Source organism: Microtus ochrogaster, chromosome 2 (assembly GCF_000317375.1).
Source record: "Microtus ochrogaster isolate Prairie Vole_2 chromosome 2, MicOch1.0, whole genome shotgun sequence".
Taxonomy (NCBI): Eukaryota; Metazoa; Chordata; class Mammalia; order Rodentia; family Cricetidae; genus Microtus; species Microtus ochrogaster.
In genome coordinates, this window is record NC_022010.1 from 7,790,635 (window position 1) to 7,809,091 (window position 18,457).

General features: G+C 48.6%; 1 protein-coding gene across 2 annotated transcripts in view; it reads left to right on the plus strand.

Moving 5' to 3' along the window:
- Ksr2 (kinase suppressor of ras 2) overlaps positions 1 to 12,223 on the plus strand; it is a 353,104-nt gene extending 340,881 nt beyond the window's left edge. For both annotated transcript variants that reach the window (XM_026784070.1, XM_013349493.2), the window contains exons 18-20: positions 4,065 to 4,194; positions 6,133 to 6,266; positions 8,340 to 12,223. In XM_026784070.1, coding sequence (XP_026639871.1) covers positions 4,065 to 4,194; positions 6,133 to 6,266; positions 8,340 to 8,346 — 271 coding nt within the window. In that variant the 3' untranslated portion in view covers positions 8,347 to 12,223. The remainder of the gene's footprint in view (positions 1 to 4,064; positions 4,195 to 6,132; positions 6,267 to 8,339) is intronic.
- The last annotated feature ends 6,234 nt before the right edge of the window (positions 12,224 to 18,457 follow it).

The following is an 18,457-nucleotide window of genomic DNA, read 5'->3' on the forward strand; positions in this document are numbered from 1 at the left end:
CCTGCCTCAAAATACTAAGGTGGCGAGAAATTGAGGCAAGATATCCAGCAAGCTCTCTGATCTCTGTACATTTGAACATACTTGTGCATGTATATTTAGGTGGAATTTACATCCACACAAGAGCGTATGTAACACATGCATATGCACACACCACCACCACCAGATGAGAAAAGGCAGCCAGGAAATAGCTGTCCCCATCCCATAAATAGCCATGAAGATCCATGGCTGATTTATGGGATGGATTTGAAGAGTGGAGAGACACTGACCAAGGAAGCTGCAAGGTTGTAGATTTGTGCAATTAGACCTGTCATTCCTGAGGCGCATTAGAGAGGCAGTCAGCCTCCTGTAGAAAAGCACCCCACTGTGCCCTCACTGTGGGCCCCCAATTGTGCATTTTCAGAAGATCTCAATCCTCAGAGCCAATCATTTGAGCCCTTTGAGAAGCCATCACTTGGTCTAACTAGTTAATTCCCAAATCTTTATCTAGTTAGATATCATTATCTGGAACCAAATTACAGTAATTAAGTTGGTTTATTTTTATCGTGAATTTAACGAGAGAAAAAAATGTAATTAACAAAATGTACTAGAGTAAGTAATTGGTTTCTCGCCACAGTTTTCATGTGTAACTTTCTTTTTTTTAACTCCTCAAAGTGAATCCTCCTCTTAAAAGTTGTGTTAGGAAGGAGGTTTTAATGAGCCTTTTATTGGTGACACTGTTGGATCGCGATGGACCCCGTGCTCTCGGACTCACGCCAATTAGAAGCATCTCGTTGCCAGGGAACCTCATGTTCAGGAATGAGTTCGAGCATAAAGACGCTGGTGGAAATGTACTGAAGGCTGTGTTGAGCTTTTCTTGTGTGTGGTAGCGTACTGTCTTCCCAAACACCTTCTCAGGCGGGGGTGGGGCATGCTGTTCTGGATCGACCGGTGACAAGCTGTGCTGCAACTGGTGGCAGAGCCCAGGTCCAGACCAGGGCCACCCTAATTCTGTGCTGTTCAGGGCAACACAGCAGGCCACAGACCTGGAAGTGAACCACACTCAAAGGCTTGCTTCTCTCTGTTGCAGATTAAGCTTAATAAAACCTCTGCAAGAACAGGGGAGGTGGCTCAGTCCTAAGGATGTAGCATGCAAATGTGGGGGCCTGAATAAAAAGCTGGGTATGGTAGTGCATGCCTGTGATCCCAGCACTGGAAAAGAATAGACAGATGGGTCCCTGGAGCTCAATAGCCAGTCTAGATGAACTGATGAGTTCCAGGCCAGCAAAAGACCTTGTCTTACAAAACAAGCTGGGTGGTGGTACACACCCTTAATCCCAGCACTCGGGAGCTATAAGTAAGCAGATTTCTGTGAGTTCAAAGCCTGTCTGGTCTGCATAGTAAGTTCGAGACCAGCCGGAGCTACATAGAGAGACCTTGTCTCAAGGAAACGAAGTGAACATACCTAAGAAATGACACCTGAAGTTGACCTCTGGCATCCACATGCATGTGTACATAGGCACGTAAGCACAGACACACATACACATGTGCTCACATGAACACATGTGCACAAGAAAGAGAGTGAAAAGCAATCAGTGCACTGGAATCATTTCTTGGGCTCTGGATGGAGGAACTGGGGAGCGGACATGGTGAACAGCTGGTCAGGATGTTCTGAGTCTGTTGGTTTGTTGTGAAAGGCACACTCCCGGGTCAGTCCCTTCTTATCTGCAGGAGTCAGCTCCCCTAGGCAAGGATGGCCCACCAAGGCTAGCAAGTCGCTAGCTCATCAAAGCATTGGAATAAAAAGACACACTGAGCATTAGGCATGAGGCTTAGCACGGGGGGCTTGCTTAGCATGTACGAGGCTCTGGGTTCTCACACAGCAATTAAAAACCAGACCAAACCCGAATTCCTCCGAAGACTGTCAATCAAACTGAGCTTCATGCTTCTACACTGAAGCCAGTGGTTGAGTGAGTTAACCGTACATAACCTTAAGGTGTAATCACAACACGGGTGAGACGCTGGGTTCCATCCTGAGCAACAAAGAAAATAAAACACAGAAAAGATCTTTTTATTGTATTATTTATATTTATCTTAACTTTAAAAATTGGGATTATAATATAATTACATCATTTCTCCCTTCCCTTTTCTCCTTCTAAACCCTCCCGTGCAGGCCGCCTTAATGTCTTCAAATTTATAGCCTCTTTTTCCATTAATTGTTATTCACACACACACACACACACACACACACACACACATACACACACACACATGACACACACATTCATATCCTTAAGTATAACCTGTTCAGCCTGTATAATGTCACTTGCATGTTTTCAGAGCTGACCATTTGGTAGTGCATTACCAACCGGTGTGCTCTTCCCCGGGGAAGCCTATTTCTCCTGCTCTCTTTAGTTGCCTGTAGTTCTTTGTGTAGGGTTGAGGCCTCCTGGGCTTTCCCCTGAACACTTTAACTGCTGCTGGTGCCCTTGTTCAGCTCAGGTTTGGTCAGCACACCCAGGGACTAGAGAGGCGGTTCCGTGAGTTGCAGGCCATCTGGGACTACGTGGCTAAGAGTATTTGCTGCCCTTGTGGAAGTCTAAGGGTTACTTCCCAGCACACACCAGTCAGCTCACAACTGTGGCTCCGGTATATCTGACACCCTCTGCTGACCTCCATGATGATGGGCATGTACCACCCCCCATAACACTTCATTAAAAATAAAACAGAATTTTAAATAAAATAAACTTGCCTGTGAAGACTTGAGTTAACATCGTACTTGGCCAGTCAAGAGAATGCCAAAGTGACTTTGTGTTCCTTAAAGAAAAATTCAGAGAAGCTGGGTGGTGGTAGTGTACGCCTTTAATCCCAGCACTTGGGAAACAGAAGCAGGCAGATCTCTGTGAGTTCAAAGCCAACCTGATCTACAAAGGGAGTTCCAGGACAGCCAGGGCTATAGAGAGAACACCTCTCTCAGGAAAAGAGAGGGGGAAGGAAGCCCAGAGGTCTCCTTGTGGAAGAGGAAACATTTTTATTGTGATATTTCCTGAGATGAGAGACCTGCTTCTTAAAGAAGACAGATATTTGGCCACAGTGACATGCGAGCCTCCCCAAAGTCACCTGCCACTATCCTCATCACTGATGGCACTTCATGTTGGCAATTATGTGCCATCCGGCCATCACCCTGTCCGCAGCCAAGCTCACCACTGGCACACTTTCTCCCTTAGTGCATCGTTGTGATTTATGGGATGTACGGCATGGCAAGTATCCGTGGAGTAATCCTAGCACTGTATCCAGATGCTTGGTGTCCCACATAGCCACCCTTCCGTGGGCATAGAGAAGGGGCGTGGCTTGCACCGCATCTTCCCACTGGTGTAGACTCAGGCCTATCTGCATCATGTCACAGTCTTGACATGTTTCTTTCTGTCCACACTGTGATTCATCCTCACCGTGAGGAGCTATGGGAGTCAGGGCTCCCCATCCCACTGCCCCTCATCGGCACATTGTTTGCTTTCCTGAGCCTTCCCCATCCATGCGTATGTGGTGATTTTTAAAGACCTGCACACACTCCTCATCCTGTTGTCCACACCTAGGGTGGTCTACTGAGGATTTTTTCATGCTAGCAAAATGTCTTGCAAATAGTCTCAAGATAATGCAGTGCTGTTTCATTTTAAGGAGCTGTTATAGTACATACATCTGCTGGTTACTACTGAGATGTTAGGCTATGTGTACCCTTTTCAGTATTTTATGTAAGGCCATAGAGAGCAACCTCATGAATAAAGTATTCAGATGCAGTTGTTTCCTAGAGTTGTGAGTAACAAGGTCAGAAATGGCCGCCACCTTGTGTTAAATGATTCAGGTAGAGTTGTATTCATCCTGGCCTCAGTAAAAGTATTCTGGGGCAACAAACCTAATGACTAACTTCAAGAGGGTTTTAGACATAACAGCAGCCCCTTGGGGAGAGACTGCAAAGGGAGTGACTAGCCAGGAGGCTACCACTGTTTGTACAGTGGGTGAAGAGGTGGGTACCTAGGTCACAAATGACACACCACAGCAATGCCTCATTAACTGTGTCCACTACCTGACAGCACCATCTGGTATGAGCTCCACGCCAGGGAGTGGCCATTCAAGACTCAACCAGCAGAGGCAATAATTTGGCAGATGGGCGCAGGCATGAAACCCAACCTCAGCCAGATTGGCATGGGAAAAGAAATCTCGGTAAGTCTCATGAAAGGCTGTGTCTGGGAGACAAGGAGAGAAGCAGACACAATCCTGGGATTTCTTGGTCCTGTGTGTGACAGCTATAGAGGCTTTCTCAGAGAGTGACTTGCTTGGAGCTTTTAAGGCAAATTTAGGGCAAATTCTCAGCACTATGCCTGCAATTCCAGGTACCTGCCACCAGGGGCGCAGTAACACTTGGTTGCCTCCTGGAAATGGATTGCTGTTTCAGATAAACAGCAAATACCTGGTTTGATTTTTTTTTAAAAAAATAGTCATTAAAATATCACAAACAGTATTATCACTTATTTTTACTTACGTCCAACAATAGTATTAAACCATTGTCTAACTCAGAGTATTTCTAGACACCAAGAAACCTAATGACAAATGAGTACTCTTCCTCTTTAACACAATGGGGAGAATCCTCTCTTTTGGTCAGAAGACAGGTAAGTTGGGGAAGCAGTAATTCCCTCAGGTGTTCAACATGACCACTTGCCCTCAGGCTCCTCTTCCTGGACAAGGATATGGTGAAAATTAGCCTCTCTCCTCTGTAACTTTGAGGGGCATCTGCTAATCGAATGGGATGTAGCTAGAGACTTTAGGATTTCCTTCTATCCCTCACTTTCAAGAAAAATGTCAAGAAACTCTGTTGATCTTCTATTGGTCTCCATATATCTCAGGCCCCCTTGCCACGAGCCTCCCTAGATTACTAGAATGGCTAATCAAATAATGAGAAGGGGGGGCGAGAAGGGGGATAAAGTGAATGGGTGAGTAGCTAGATGGCAGAAGAAGAAAAATAAGTGAATGTATGAGGATTCATGCTTTGTGGACAGTAGCTAGATGGATAATTGGATGGAATCTTGTGTGGATGGCGAGTGATAGATATCTGGTGGTGAGTAGATGATAGATAGATAGATAGATAGATAGATAGATAGATAGATAGATAGATAGATGATAGATAGATAATAGATAATAGATAGATAGATAGATAGATAGATAGATAGATGACAGATGACAGATAGATGATTGATAGATAGATGATTGATAGATAGATGATAGATGATAGGTAGATAGATAGATAGACAGATATGATAGATAGATAGATAGATAGATAGATAGATAGATAGATAGATACATGATAGATAGATACATGATAGATAGATACATGATAGATAGATGATAGATAGATAATTGATAGATAGATAGATAGATGACAGATAGATGATTGATTGATAGATAGATGATTGATTGATAGATAGATAGATGATAGATAGATAGATAGATGATTGATAGATGATAGATAGATAGATACATAGATAGATACATAGATACCTAGATAGATACATAGATACATAGATAGATGAGAGAGTGGACAATTTATATGTGTATGAACAGATGGATGGTAAACAAAGAAGCATGGGTTCATGTGGATGGATGGATGGATGGATGGTGGTGTGGATGGGTGATGGATGAATGATAGTTGCTAGATGAAGGATTAATGGTTGAGTTGATGTGGATGAATGTATAGATAGTAGACAGATTGATGGATGGATGGGTAGGATGGCTGTGTATATAGTGAGTAGGTGGGTGGTAGTTAATGAGTGGATGGATGGGTGGGTGGGTGGGATGTCTGTGTATACGAGTGGGTAGGTGGTTGGTAGCTGACAACTGGGTGATGGATAGATGGTTAGGTAGATGGGTGGATGGATGGATGAATGTGTAAATGGGTAGATGGGTGGGTAGGTGGGGATAGTGACTACTGGGTAGATGGATGGATGCTGAGTAGGTGGGTGGAAGGGTGGATAATGGAGGGATGTGAAGTGGGCAGAAGGGTGGACAGATGGCCAGCCCTAGAGCAATGCCCAGGTACTGAGGCTTAGATGAGGACACAATAAAGTCCCTACTTAGGTCCACTCATGGCTCACTGGTTTCTTCTAGGACATCCTGCTCTTCTGCTGGGCCTTTGAACAGGAAGAGCGGCCCACCTTCACCAAGCTCATGGACATGCTAGAGAAACTGCCAAAGCGAAACCGCCGCCTGTCGCACCCCGGGCATTTCTGGAAGTCTGCAGAGTATGTGTTCTCCTCCATACCTCCCCCACTGCCTTACCCTTTGACCTTTTACCCTTTGATCTTTGTCTCCTTTTTGGTCTCCTCCTCCAACCCTTTCCTCAGCCACGCCACTCCATGTACCCAGCACCCAGGTACCCCACTTCTCTACCAACATCTGTTCAGGGGAGCCCGTAATGACACTGGGACCCTCGAGTCTGCTTGTGACTGGCACAGTGACCTCTGGCTTATTTCTTCCCGATGACAGATGATGTCTCAATCTAAGCAGCTGTTGTGTGATTGGGGGCTCCTATATGAAACCTGACTGGCAGGGCCCCTCCCACCTGGGCCAGCACCTGCCCCCTTCGTGGCAGATCTCAGCTCCCAGCATCCTCCATTGCAAAAGTCTGAGACAGGAAGGGCTCCCAGCTGTTCATCGTCCTCTGCAGCAGCTTCCTTCTTAGGAAGGTCCATGCCCCTCCTTGCCATTGCCTTAACTGTAGATCCATTGCTTTCCCAAGACCAGGAAATTACATCTCATCCCGCAGTCCCCTCCCTAAGCCTGCCACCATGATGGCTCTCCCTGGAAGCTGAGAGGGAGGCTGCTGAGGGGGCCCCATTTCCTATTGCCGTCCTAGGTACTCCCACAAGCTCAGGTATGCACACACATGTGAACACAGACTCCACACAAATCTACACACATACATACACACACACGAGAGAGAGAGAGACAGAGACAGAGACAGAGACAGAGAGAGAGAGATGCGCTCAGTTATACGCACACCTCCATACATAGGAGCATTGAATGGAAATACACCCTAAAGCCTGCTCATGTAGGCAAATTCACGTACAAACATGAGACGTTACATAGAGATACTGCATGGCCCACGAGGACCCATGCACACCCACGTTTAACATTGCCCTGTCTGCTCACCAGGCATGTCTGCACACAGATGTGTATATGTGGGAACCCCATGGGCCCCCATGAAGACCCTCGAGGTCCCAGGAGATAGGCATATGGAGATAGCCCTGCCCTGCCCTTCACGTCTCTTCTCACCCCAGGGCCCCACCCGTCTCCTGGGCAATTAGAAAGAATTCAGAGTTCACAATCCGGGGACACAGGTTGGAATTTCCTCCCTGCCGTGGATAGCTTTGTGACTTGGGCACATCGTTGGCTTCTCTGAGCTACAGTTTCATGCTCTGAATGTTGAGGGCAGTGAAACCCATAGCAGGGATACTGTTAGGCACCTCAGACAACCAATGTTCACTCTGCCCTGGCTACCACTGTGTGCCAGGAGTGGGTAACAGCCTTGGACTGGCAGCCTGGTAACACTTCGAGTCAGCCATGAAATCACAGGCAGGAGGCAGCTCATGGGTGTCACTCTGCCTTCTAAGAGTGCCCAGCTTATCTGGGGCTGTAACACTCAGAGGTCCTTTGGGCCAGCACCCAGTGGCCCCTGGGCAGATGGGCTTGAACTCACTGATGGGGCGAGGAGGAGGCAGGAAGCCTTGTGTTCTAGGTTCTTCTCTAGACATAGACTGAAGAAACTAAAGGTACAGGGTAAGTTGTGGTCCTGTGTCCCATGATGCTAGAAATCCTGTGGAATTTTCCACTACATTGTATCGTGATTCCTCCTGTGTGTGTTGAACTCCTGTGGTGGAATCAGAGCCCATGCTAAAAGGGACATGTGTGATCATGCGGGTCTGCTCTCCCATCAGTGGTCAAACTTGTCCAAGCCTACACACTGGACTACCTGCTGTCATGAGCGAGTTCTGTGTTCAAATCTTGGCCCTGATGTTTCTTAGCTGTGCACCCATAGGCAAACCACATAACCTCCCTGATCCTCAGCTTTGATTTGAAAAAAGGATACAAAATGCACACAGCTAAACTCCTCCAGGCTAAAATGAAGTCAGGAATAGGCCACAGTCAGTCCAGAGTCCAATGTACAGTAGGGCCTTCATCAGCAGAAGCCCCTTCTGCTTGGAAAAGACAGGAGCCCACCGGAAGTCACTCTCTGACAAGATGTTAGCATACAAAAGATGGCATGATGGGACCCACATCTTTCTTATCCACCCTTTCTTCTCTCTCTCTTCCAGACTGTGACCATGGACATGGGCCAGCATTACCCCCAAACCGCCTCTTCTTCCCTGCTCTGCCCTCTGCCACCTCAGGAGGCCCAGGCTTGCCACCAGGGGGGTCCCGACACAGCCCAGCCTGGGGAGACCCGTGTGATGACGTGAAGACCACGGAAGCTGACAGCATCTTGGACCTGCACCCCTTTACTCAGGCAGTATCAGGGACCCCTGAGCTAGGATCAGACTGGACCAGTGAGGCTCCAGTGCAGGTACAGAGAGCCGCTGACTGAACACCACCCCTCCGGGCTGTGGAGACCAAGGCACACGGCCCTGTGGACAGACTCTCTCACAGGACTGTGCACGCACATGTGTCTACGTGTGGACGGGGCCTCCAGCTTTCTTTGCACCAGGACAAGCCTGCCCAGCTATGGAGTGTCCCAGCTGTGCTATCCCAGAACACAGGACAGGGATGGAAGCAGGAATGACAGGCCTGCTCCCTTGAGTCAAGGCTCCCAGGTCAAGGTCAGAGTGGGGAGAGGTGGGCTAAGTTTGTGAACCTCTGTTTTCAGAGGCCCCATTCCAAGCTGGAAGTGACTGCTAGCCCCTGGGTGCACAGCTCCGAAGGACACTAGGCAGTTCTCTGTGTATTTTTAGCACGGGGTCTCCCTGGGGACCTTCCTTCGGCTTCACCTTCATCCTGTTTTCTAAGAACATCCTGACTCAACTCACTGCCCACCCTCGCCTGGGCAACTCGAGAACACCATAGCTTCTCAGCTGATAGGACATCTGGGGGTCCTTTATAGCGGGCCGTCATTCATGGCACCCCCAAAGTCTGAGGCCTGAGAACTGGGGCTGTGGGAAGAGGGTTCTGGTACATTCTCTTTGGCGGCGTTGACACTGCTGGAGTTGGTTCTTTCACGGTGATGGATACAGGTCCTGGGTAGGCATAGCGGCTGCATGGGTGTGCGGATAGCTGTTTACAAAGGTCTCCCTGACTCTCACCCGCTGCGTTCGAGTGGGGAAGGCATGTGTGGAGTTTCCGTGGTCTAAACTCTGGCCTGGTGCTGAGTCCTCTGAGGGGATTCCCCATTCAGGGCTCTGTGACCCTGTGCCGCCCACCTATTCTGCCCACTCAGCCCATCTGCCATGTCGTCTTTCTCTCCCTGCTGGAAGCATTTCTGGTCTGTGTGGTTCTGCCCCACCCCTCCCCCACCACAGAATCCCTCCTGAGGGATACTGAGAACAGGTGGTATGGAGTGAACAGAAGGGAGTGCCTTGAGGTTACGGATTCACGTTTGCAAAGCCCTGTCCCCAGTGATCAGACTTGACACCAGAAGAAAAGCTGTCCCTAAGCAGAGAACTAGCAGAGGTAGCAGGATAGAGAAATTTAGCCAAGCATCCAGAATCGCCCCCTTTCTTGGTGGCCCTATTGGATGCACACCCTGGGGCCAAGCCTGCTTACAAAGCAGGAAGATTGATTGACAGGGGTCACACTTCAAGGAAGACTTACCCTATGGCACCCTCAAGCCTTCTGCAGGGCCTGTTCTCAAACCCCATCGCAAAGCTCCCTCTACCTGTGTCAGGGGACCTGGGGCCCCACACAAAGCTGCTTCCATGTGAACATCTCTATCCTGGTGACATCTGTGTCTTTGTCTCGGCATTCATGCATCGTGGAGACATTTTACACACGTTCACTTATGTCCCAGGGCTCCGGTATCTCTAAGGACCACTCTTATCAGGAGTTGCGTCCTCATCTAAGAAGCCCCCTCCAGAACCCATCCTTGTGGTCAGGGTTGCACTGAGACCTGCCCCAGCAACATACTAAACACCTAGAATTTAGTTCCTCCTTTCTCTTTAATCAGATCAGGACCTCTTTGGTCCATAAAACTCCAGTCTGTCACACGCTTTTGTATCAAGAGAGGAAGTAAGAGAAGAGAGGGCCAGGGAGGGCTGAGCCACTGGGAACCAGAAGCATCACTAGGCGCTGGAAGACACTCATCTGCTTCCGCTGTTTGCCAATAATGACCCAGTAGAGGCCAGAGAGGGAGATCTCTTCACAGGTCCAGGTTCCCCAGGGAAGTTGGAGGAAGGCATCTCTTTATAGGGAGCGACTGACTAGTCACCTAGCTCCCAGGGTTCTGTCCTGCTCTGTGAAGGATCACAGACTTAAAGAAACAAAAGTGTGGTGCCAACCTGCCTGTAATCCTGGCACTGTGGAGGCTGAGGCAGGAGGATAACAAGTTCGAGGACAGCCTGGGCTACAAAGGATTTCTGAAGACCCATTTGTGATTAAGGACTTGATTGGTTCAGGGAGAGCCCCAGCCTTCTTGGCTCCGAAGTCACTCTTCCGCTTACGGTACCTGGGTCCCTTGAGCCTAGGTCTGGGTCAGGTGTCTCCCCTTCACTCTTGCTCCTTCCTCACCCCCACATCCACTGAGACCTGTGCCTCGGGTCAGCTTCCATCCCTCCCTGGCTTCCTCCCTCCCTCCCTTAACAGGCCCTGGCTTGCCAGTAGCCTCTTAATGTGCAAACACTTGAATCCTGGGACAAAGAACTTCAGTGTCTTCCCTGAGGAAGCGTCTGAGGCTGATCTGTTCCTCTACCCTGCACTGAGCCCAAAGAAGAGAGGAGGCCGTGGAGTTAGATGCGTTTCCCCTTTAACTGCAGGCCCGTCCAGCACCTCACTCTGTACAGTCACAGAGCTACCCACTCCACTAACATCAAATGGCTTCTGCCCCTACCTCATGTTGCAGATCTTCAGGGCACAGGTTTTTAGAGGTGACAAGTCCATTCTAGCCTTGTCTGGAGATATCTCCTCTGTCTCCATACCCAGAGCTAAGCCAGAAACTCCAAGGGGCCCCTTGGATTGCCTTGCCCATGTTCTCTCTTACTGGTCAGAGGGGGAGAATCGACCTGTCCAGTGCTCAGTCCCCTTGTTCTCTGTAGCATCTTGACTTCTTGGCCAATAGGAAAGCTAGATGGGTGTTGCTAGGTAGGTGGCTATATTCAGGATACTTAGGTCAGGAGGTGGGTAGAGTGCTTGTCTAATACCACAAAGCCATGAGTTCCATCTCCAGTAACACACAAACCAGATATCATGGTGCATGCATAAGTTCCATACACAAGAGTTAGCAGCAGGGGCATCAAAAGTTCAAAGTCATCCTTGACTATATAGTGAGTTTGAGACCAGCCTGGGCTTCATAAGACCTTGTCTTGAAGAGGATTTTTTTGTAAATTTAGGAGACTTGCCGCCTCCCATCCCATGTTCACACACTGCATAGCTCCCCAAATATGCACAAATCCAGCCTCCCCTCATCTCCCATAGCCCTTGTCCCTAGCTGTACATGGGTCACCTGAGATGCACACATCAAGCATGTGCCACACACTTAACCTGGGGTCATCGAGCTCCAGGCTGCAAAGTGGTTTTTACATCCTTTGTAATGGAGGATGAAAAGATAGTCTAAAGAGGAAAAATATGACTCAGGAAAATTCAGTGCAATTCAGATTTCCCATCGGTCCTGTATTATCCCCAGCAATGACAAAATTATTTGCAAGAAAGACCCCGGAACCCATAGAGTCAAACTATATTGTTGCTTGGTCAGGGGCCAACATGGCTGACTTACGAGACAGTGGGCTGTCTTACTGATGAATAAACCAACCAGAGTAGAAGGGGCCGGAGGCTGTGGGAAGCAGCCTACAGAGGTGCAAAAGCTGAGAAGGGACAGGCAGTGTCTTGGCCCTGGCCAGGCGTTGTGTCTGCCAGCACCGTGAATTAAGCCCTTGAGGCTATTGTGAGCTATCAGATGTGTCAACTGTCACCCACAGACTGCCTGCACCCCACAACAGCTGTGAACGTGAGCAGCACATGGAAAACATTAAGGGGTTTTGTTTTGTTTTGTTTTGTTTTGGTGTTGTTTGGTGGCTTCTTTTTTAGGCATCAGAGGTGCAGGCTGCCTGGCTAGCTGGACTTCAAGGCTGCCTTGATCAGCCAGCAATGTTAGCACAGACACAGGCTGGCTTAAACAACACACTCATTTCTCCCAGATCTGGGGTGTCTTTGCTGTGCCTTCTTGCCATCTCTTGTCTATGGTGTCTTTTTTTTTTCTATGATTACTAAGAATACTGCATTTCTCCTTGCTTAGGTCCTACCCCTCTGACCTCTTCAAAGATGCTTTCTGTGGGTGTGATGTTGAGGGCTTCCCCAGGAGATGCTGGGGAAAGACTCAGCATGAGCGTTGTGGGAAGTCACCCTTCAGTTCTGTACCAAGACCCTGGAGGTAACTGAGGCTGTGGGTTTCAATACCTGCAGGCCTCCCGTCTCTGGCTTTTTGTTCCCACACTGGCCCCAGCTTGAATTCCCAAACAGACCCTTCCTGTCTGTCTTGCCGGTCTTCATTAAACTGTCCACCCTTCTGGCAACTGGTCTTGTTGCCTCTGTGTTGGCTTCTCTGGCAAACTACCACACACCAAGAGGCTTTTCACTATCCTGTTGGTCCAAAGTCCAAAACAAAATGTCCATCCCATCGGAACTCGCCAGCATTTGATTGCTGCCTCCTGTCCCCACCGGCCACACTGGTCTCCTTGCAACTCTACCTTTGTGTGGCTATGTGGTCCCAGTCCTGATGAACCAGGACACTGTGTATGCGTTATTTTTCTTGTGACTCTAACCAAATGCCTCAGAGAAGCAACATAAGGGAGGAATTATTATATATTTTGACTCACAGTTTCAGAGGGCTCAGTCATCTGTGGGTGCCTGGCTCTGTGTTCCTGGGCCTGTCTTGAGGCAGACTGTGATCGTGATGTGAAGGTGAGGAGGGGGAGCATGTTCATCATGGTGGATGAGAATGGGGGGGGGGTTCCTCATGGCAAATAGGAAGGGGAGAGTGAGAAAGAGCAATACAGGGAGGGGTCAGGGTAAAATGTCTCATGGCCATGTCCCCACCGGCCCACTTCCTTCAGCTGGGACCCACCTCCTGCCCTTGAGTGTGGCATTGTGAATCCATCCAGGGCCTCATAGTAGATTAGGTCAGAGGTATCAAACTGTCTTCAGAAACATCATCACAGACCTCACACCCAGAGGTGCCTCACTGATCCCTTGAAAAATATCTCTTAATTCTGTCAAGTTAACAGTCAAGGTTATCTATCACATCCCGTTACTCAAGTGTGACCTCACCTGAAGTAATACACCTGTGTGACCCTGCTTTGAATCAGGGCCCATCAGGAGGCCCCAGGACACGACTCATACTCTAGCACCCCCCAGTAACCCTCCTGGGTGTGGAGGTGTCACCATGGCTCCCCCAGATAGATTTCCCAGAACCTCTGGCTACTTCTCAGTCCTACGCATGACGCCATGTCCTGTCCTTGAGTCTTGAAAGTCATAGACTTAGTATGTGCTTGGTAAAAATGGGCCATGTGGGCGCAGCAGTAAGCTCATTGGGATGAGGGCCTAGAAAGATTTGTGTATAATAGATCTAGAAGAATGAAGATCTAGACCAAAGAGAGTGAATGTGTAATGATTCTATCATTGCCACCCCTTCTTCTACCCTTGACAGACATTACTAATCAATTTTAGCACACCTTTCAACTACACCAATAGAGTACTAGCCAGGTAAGCCCCAAATATGACTATACATGCTGGAAAGGGAAGATAGGTCCCTCAGAAAGCCCATTCTAACCGTCAATGGTGGCATTAGACCTCATGCCTCAGAACATTCCAGAAACCCAGTCACTTGGGCTCTCTCAATGGATAGTCTGCCTATATAGGATTCACTTTCCAATTAGGGGATTTAACAAGCTGGGAAAGGATTCTTTCCTAGTAGCCGTGTAGCTGGTACCATTTAGTAAACTGTTTGATTCTTGGAGAGAATCATTTATTCTCTAGGACAGCTTCCCTACCACAAAACAGCTGGACTTGGTAGCCCCAAAGATGGACACCAGGAAAGATAGCTGCAGGCATACTGGTAGGCTCGGGAGCAGGGAGAAGGTATGAAGTGCAGCCAGGAAAGTCAGGATATGTGGTGTAAGGTGTCGAGGAGAAAGAACCTGACCTTAACTGCCTTTTGGTCTCTTGCCTGTATGAGAAACTCAAAATCAAGTTTTAACCCAAATGGCCTCTGAGGTCCTAGCAGACCCCAAATTCGCTCTCCTCCTGAACCCTTAAAATGCCGCTGATACCAATGTGGTGACCAGTAGGACCTTGCTTGGGCCACCTCTTCATCTCTTGCCCATGTGCTGAGGAAGAATGAAAAGGAGCCATCATGGACTTAGCCTAAGTGAAATCTGCAGAGTAATGCCCCTCTCCAGGGAGTTGGCAGCCTTTGTTCGTGGCTATGGGAAATTCACATTGTGGATTCCTAGATTTGAAAGTCGATGGTTCAAATTAATACTTAGTTTTCTTTTCCATGACTTCAAAGGAAAAATCCCAGCCTGGCTATTTTCTTCATGTCCTAAAATGCCTTGACTTCTCTCCATCAGCCACTGCAGGTGCCAGGATAGGAGAAATGCTAGGTCCAGCATTGCAAGAGGGGACTCTGCCATGACAGGCCATGCCCAGGAAACAGCCCATCACAAAAATAGATGTCTGTGATATACAGAAGACTAGGAGGCCTCACAGGGGACATGAGTGCACATGAGTATGGGCAGTGGTCCACGCATGGAGTTGAAGCTGAGGTCTGAAGGAGGAGGAGGAGGCAGGAAGGTCAGACTGACAGAATTAGACATCTATTAATCTTGGCACTGTTGACCTTAGACCTAGTCACTTCTTAGGTTCCTGTTATAGCCCAGGCTAGCCTCCAACCCTTGATCTTCCTGTCCCTGGTGGAGAAACAGCCACTAAACAAAGTAATAGAATGTGACAGCTCTGTCCCTGATCTGGGTGTGGCCGATGGAAAAGTCTCTGCATCACGTCTCTAGTCAGATCCAGGGGAGCCAGAGGCCCAGAACTGGAGGAGCAGATAGAGGGGAAGTGGGCATTGTAAGAGACTGGAGCTTGGTGAGCGCTTTGGAATTTGACACATATGGCCACCAAGTGCCTCCTGGGATAAAAGCTGGGCCACTGGGACTCTGTTCCCTGAGGGTCAATGAACCCCATCCTCATTCTGCCCAGAGTGGAGCATTGGATTTATGGGTGTCTCTGCTGTACATGGGTTAGTCACCGGCCCTTCTCCTTAAAGCCTGCCCTTGTCTGCTTTGGCTTCTCCGTCATGCTCTCCCACCACCGCTCGTACAGAGCTCTGTTGTGTCCGCCACTGACCCGCAGACCCAGAGGGACACACTAGAAAGTCCCACCACAGATAGTCTGGCTGTGCCCCCTCCTCTGGACATTGTGTTTCACTCCACACGGGGGCCACTGGAGCACTGACATCAAGGACACACAAGAACGTGGAGACGAGTTGATGGAAGGACTCCCTCACACCCTACGCAATTCTCTAGAGAAATGGGCAAAATGCTGATTTGTTATCGAAGAGGCTGACATAAGCCAGGGGCCATAGAGACTCCCAGACTGAATCTATCATGGTACCTAAAGTGTAGCAGAGAATGCATTAGCTCTCTCGGTAGGTGGGGTTTCTTCCGTTGAGACACAGAAAACAGCACCTTGGCCAGCTATAGAACTCTCTGGGGTGGGGGCTCTCAGATCTGTTTCTCCAACTCACACTTCTCTCTCTACTTCCTCTGGCTGACTGTGACCTCGCCAACAATCTCTGTGTCCTGGGCTCTGCAGGAGAGTGCTTTGGATTTTCGTAGCTTTACAAAGCCCTTAACCCTCCATCTCTGCTGGTCCCATAAACAGTGGCTCCTTATCACCCTAGTCTCTGACATCTCGGAACCCAAGTGAACGCCTCACCCCATAGCGTACCTCTCAGGATACCCTGGGCACTTGCAGCTGAGACAGAGAGATGGTAGGTGTCTCCCACCCATTTAGATGCTGATGACCTGGGGACAACTGGATCTCCCAAGGAACAGCTTGAAACAGCTTCCAGGTACAGGGGGTTAGCAACCTAACAGAGGGAACTGAGAAATCTCCAGAAAGACCCTGCCCTGACCATCAAGGCCTTTGTAGAAGCAGGAAGCTTTCCTTCCTGTCCCACAGCCCCAAGGTCAAAGCCAAGGCCATCATTGGGGACACACAAGTCTGGCTCCACAGGCAAGCAGCCTTGCTATGGCAGGCCAGATTCTGCAGCCCACTTTCCCACTCCAGATCTGTTGTTCCTACTTCCCTGACTTTTGGTCTTTCATGGCAGTCTGCTCTACAGACCCTTCTGTCGCATGTCCCAACAGGTGGACAGCTCTCCAAGTCACCAACTTGAGGAAAATCCCTCGTTGTAAAAAATGGCTTTCTTTGTAAATTACTCTGTTGTCTTTTTCTAAACAAAGTATATATATATACCTATAAATGCTATATATATTATATATGTGTATATATATAAAGACTAATTCTTGTACAGCCCTCTGCGGACCTCAGGCCCACACTGTTTTCTCCATGTCTGTCTGTAATGACTGTTGCAGAATGAGCTGATGTATGACCTAGGCTTCCCATTTCCTTCTGGACCACTGTCTCTTCCTCTTTCTAGATCTGTGTTATTCTCTGTCTCTTTCACTTGTTGCCAACATGTTGCTGGGAAAGAATATTTGATTTAGATGCCATCCAAGAAAGCAAGCAGAATGGGTGTATGGGTAGATGGATGGATGAATGGATGGATGGGTTTGGTGGATGGATGGACGGACGAACAGATGGACGGATGAATGGATGGATGGATGGGTAGGTGAGTGGGTGGATGGATGGATGGACTGGCAGACGATGGACAGCTTAGTGGATGAGTAGATGGATGGGTGAATGGTTAGATTGATGGATGTGTGGATGGGTGAGTGGGTGGATGAATGGGTAGGCAAATGGGTAGATGGGTAGGTGGATGGATGGATGGATGGATGGATGAATGGATGGATGGATGGATAGAGGATGTATGAATGGGTTGATGTTGAATTGATGTTGGATGAAAGGGCGGGTGGATAGGCAGGTAGGTAGATAGCTGGCTGGCTGGCTGGATGGATGGATGTTGAATTGATGTTGGATGAAAGGGCGGGTGGATAGGCAGGTAGGTAGATAGCTGGATGGATAGGTGGATAGACTGATGGATTGGCAGACGGGTGGGTGGATGGTCCACTGTGTATATTTGTACAGATCATTTATAAAGTTTTCTACACTTCTCAAAAAAGTATTTCTAACCTGGGCTGTTGGACAGTCTGTGAGCTTGTGAGCCGGCAAGCCTGTTGTTTCTTGTGTTTAGTGCAATGTTTAGTGAGAATCCAATGTCTGAGTTATTTATGCCAATAAAGAATTCGAGAATTACTGCATCAACTGCTGTCACTACCGGTCTGAATTCTGCTGTTGACTGTTGTGTCAAAGGAAGCCTGTGGAGTTAATGATGGTTGATAGCTCCCAGGCTGATACTGCGAAACAAAATACCCACCTAACCCTACAGCTTACAGCAATGAGAATTTATCTTCATGCACCTGGGCTGCGAGTCTAGGTTGGGCTCCTCCGAGAGGCTCTTTCGGTGCTTCTGGTCATGTTCGAGGTCAGACTGAAAGTCATTCCATATGTGTTCATATGGACATGAGAGCCAGACCAGAAAACACGAAAGTACACGCAGACTGTTTCCTCCAACCACAGCCACCAACACTCCACTGGCCAGCATTGGTCCGACAACCCAGCCTTTCACAGAGGGGTTGCAAAGTCCACCACAGCACAGGCTGGCAATGTCCACACGGGGAGCCACAAATATGCTTCTCTGGAAAGATGTATGTGGTGTGGACATAGCAATCCCCATGGCCACACTCATAGATGTGGCAGAAAGACCAGATATTGACACAGAATGTCTGCATGTCTTAGTCTTTCTCCACCTTATTTTTTGAGGCAGGATCTCTCACTGGACCTGGAAGTTTGCCCATCCAGCTAGTGTGGTCAGCCAGCTTGTTCTGGGATCCCCATCATCACTCCAGCCTTGAGACTGCAGTCTTTAGTCTCTGCTTTTGAGTTATGCTAGGGCCGGGCGGTGGTGGCGCACGCCTTTAATCCCAGCACTTGGGAGGCAGAAGCAGGCGGATCTCTGTGAGTTCGAGACCAGCCTGGTCTACAAGAG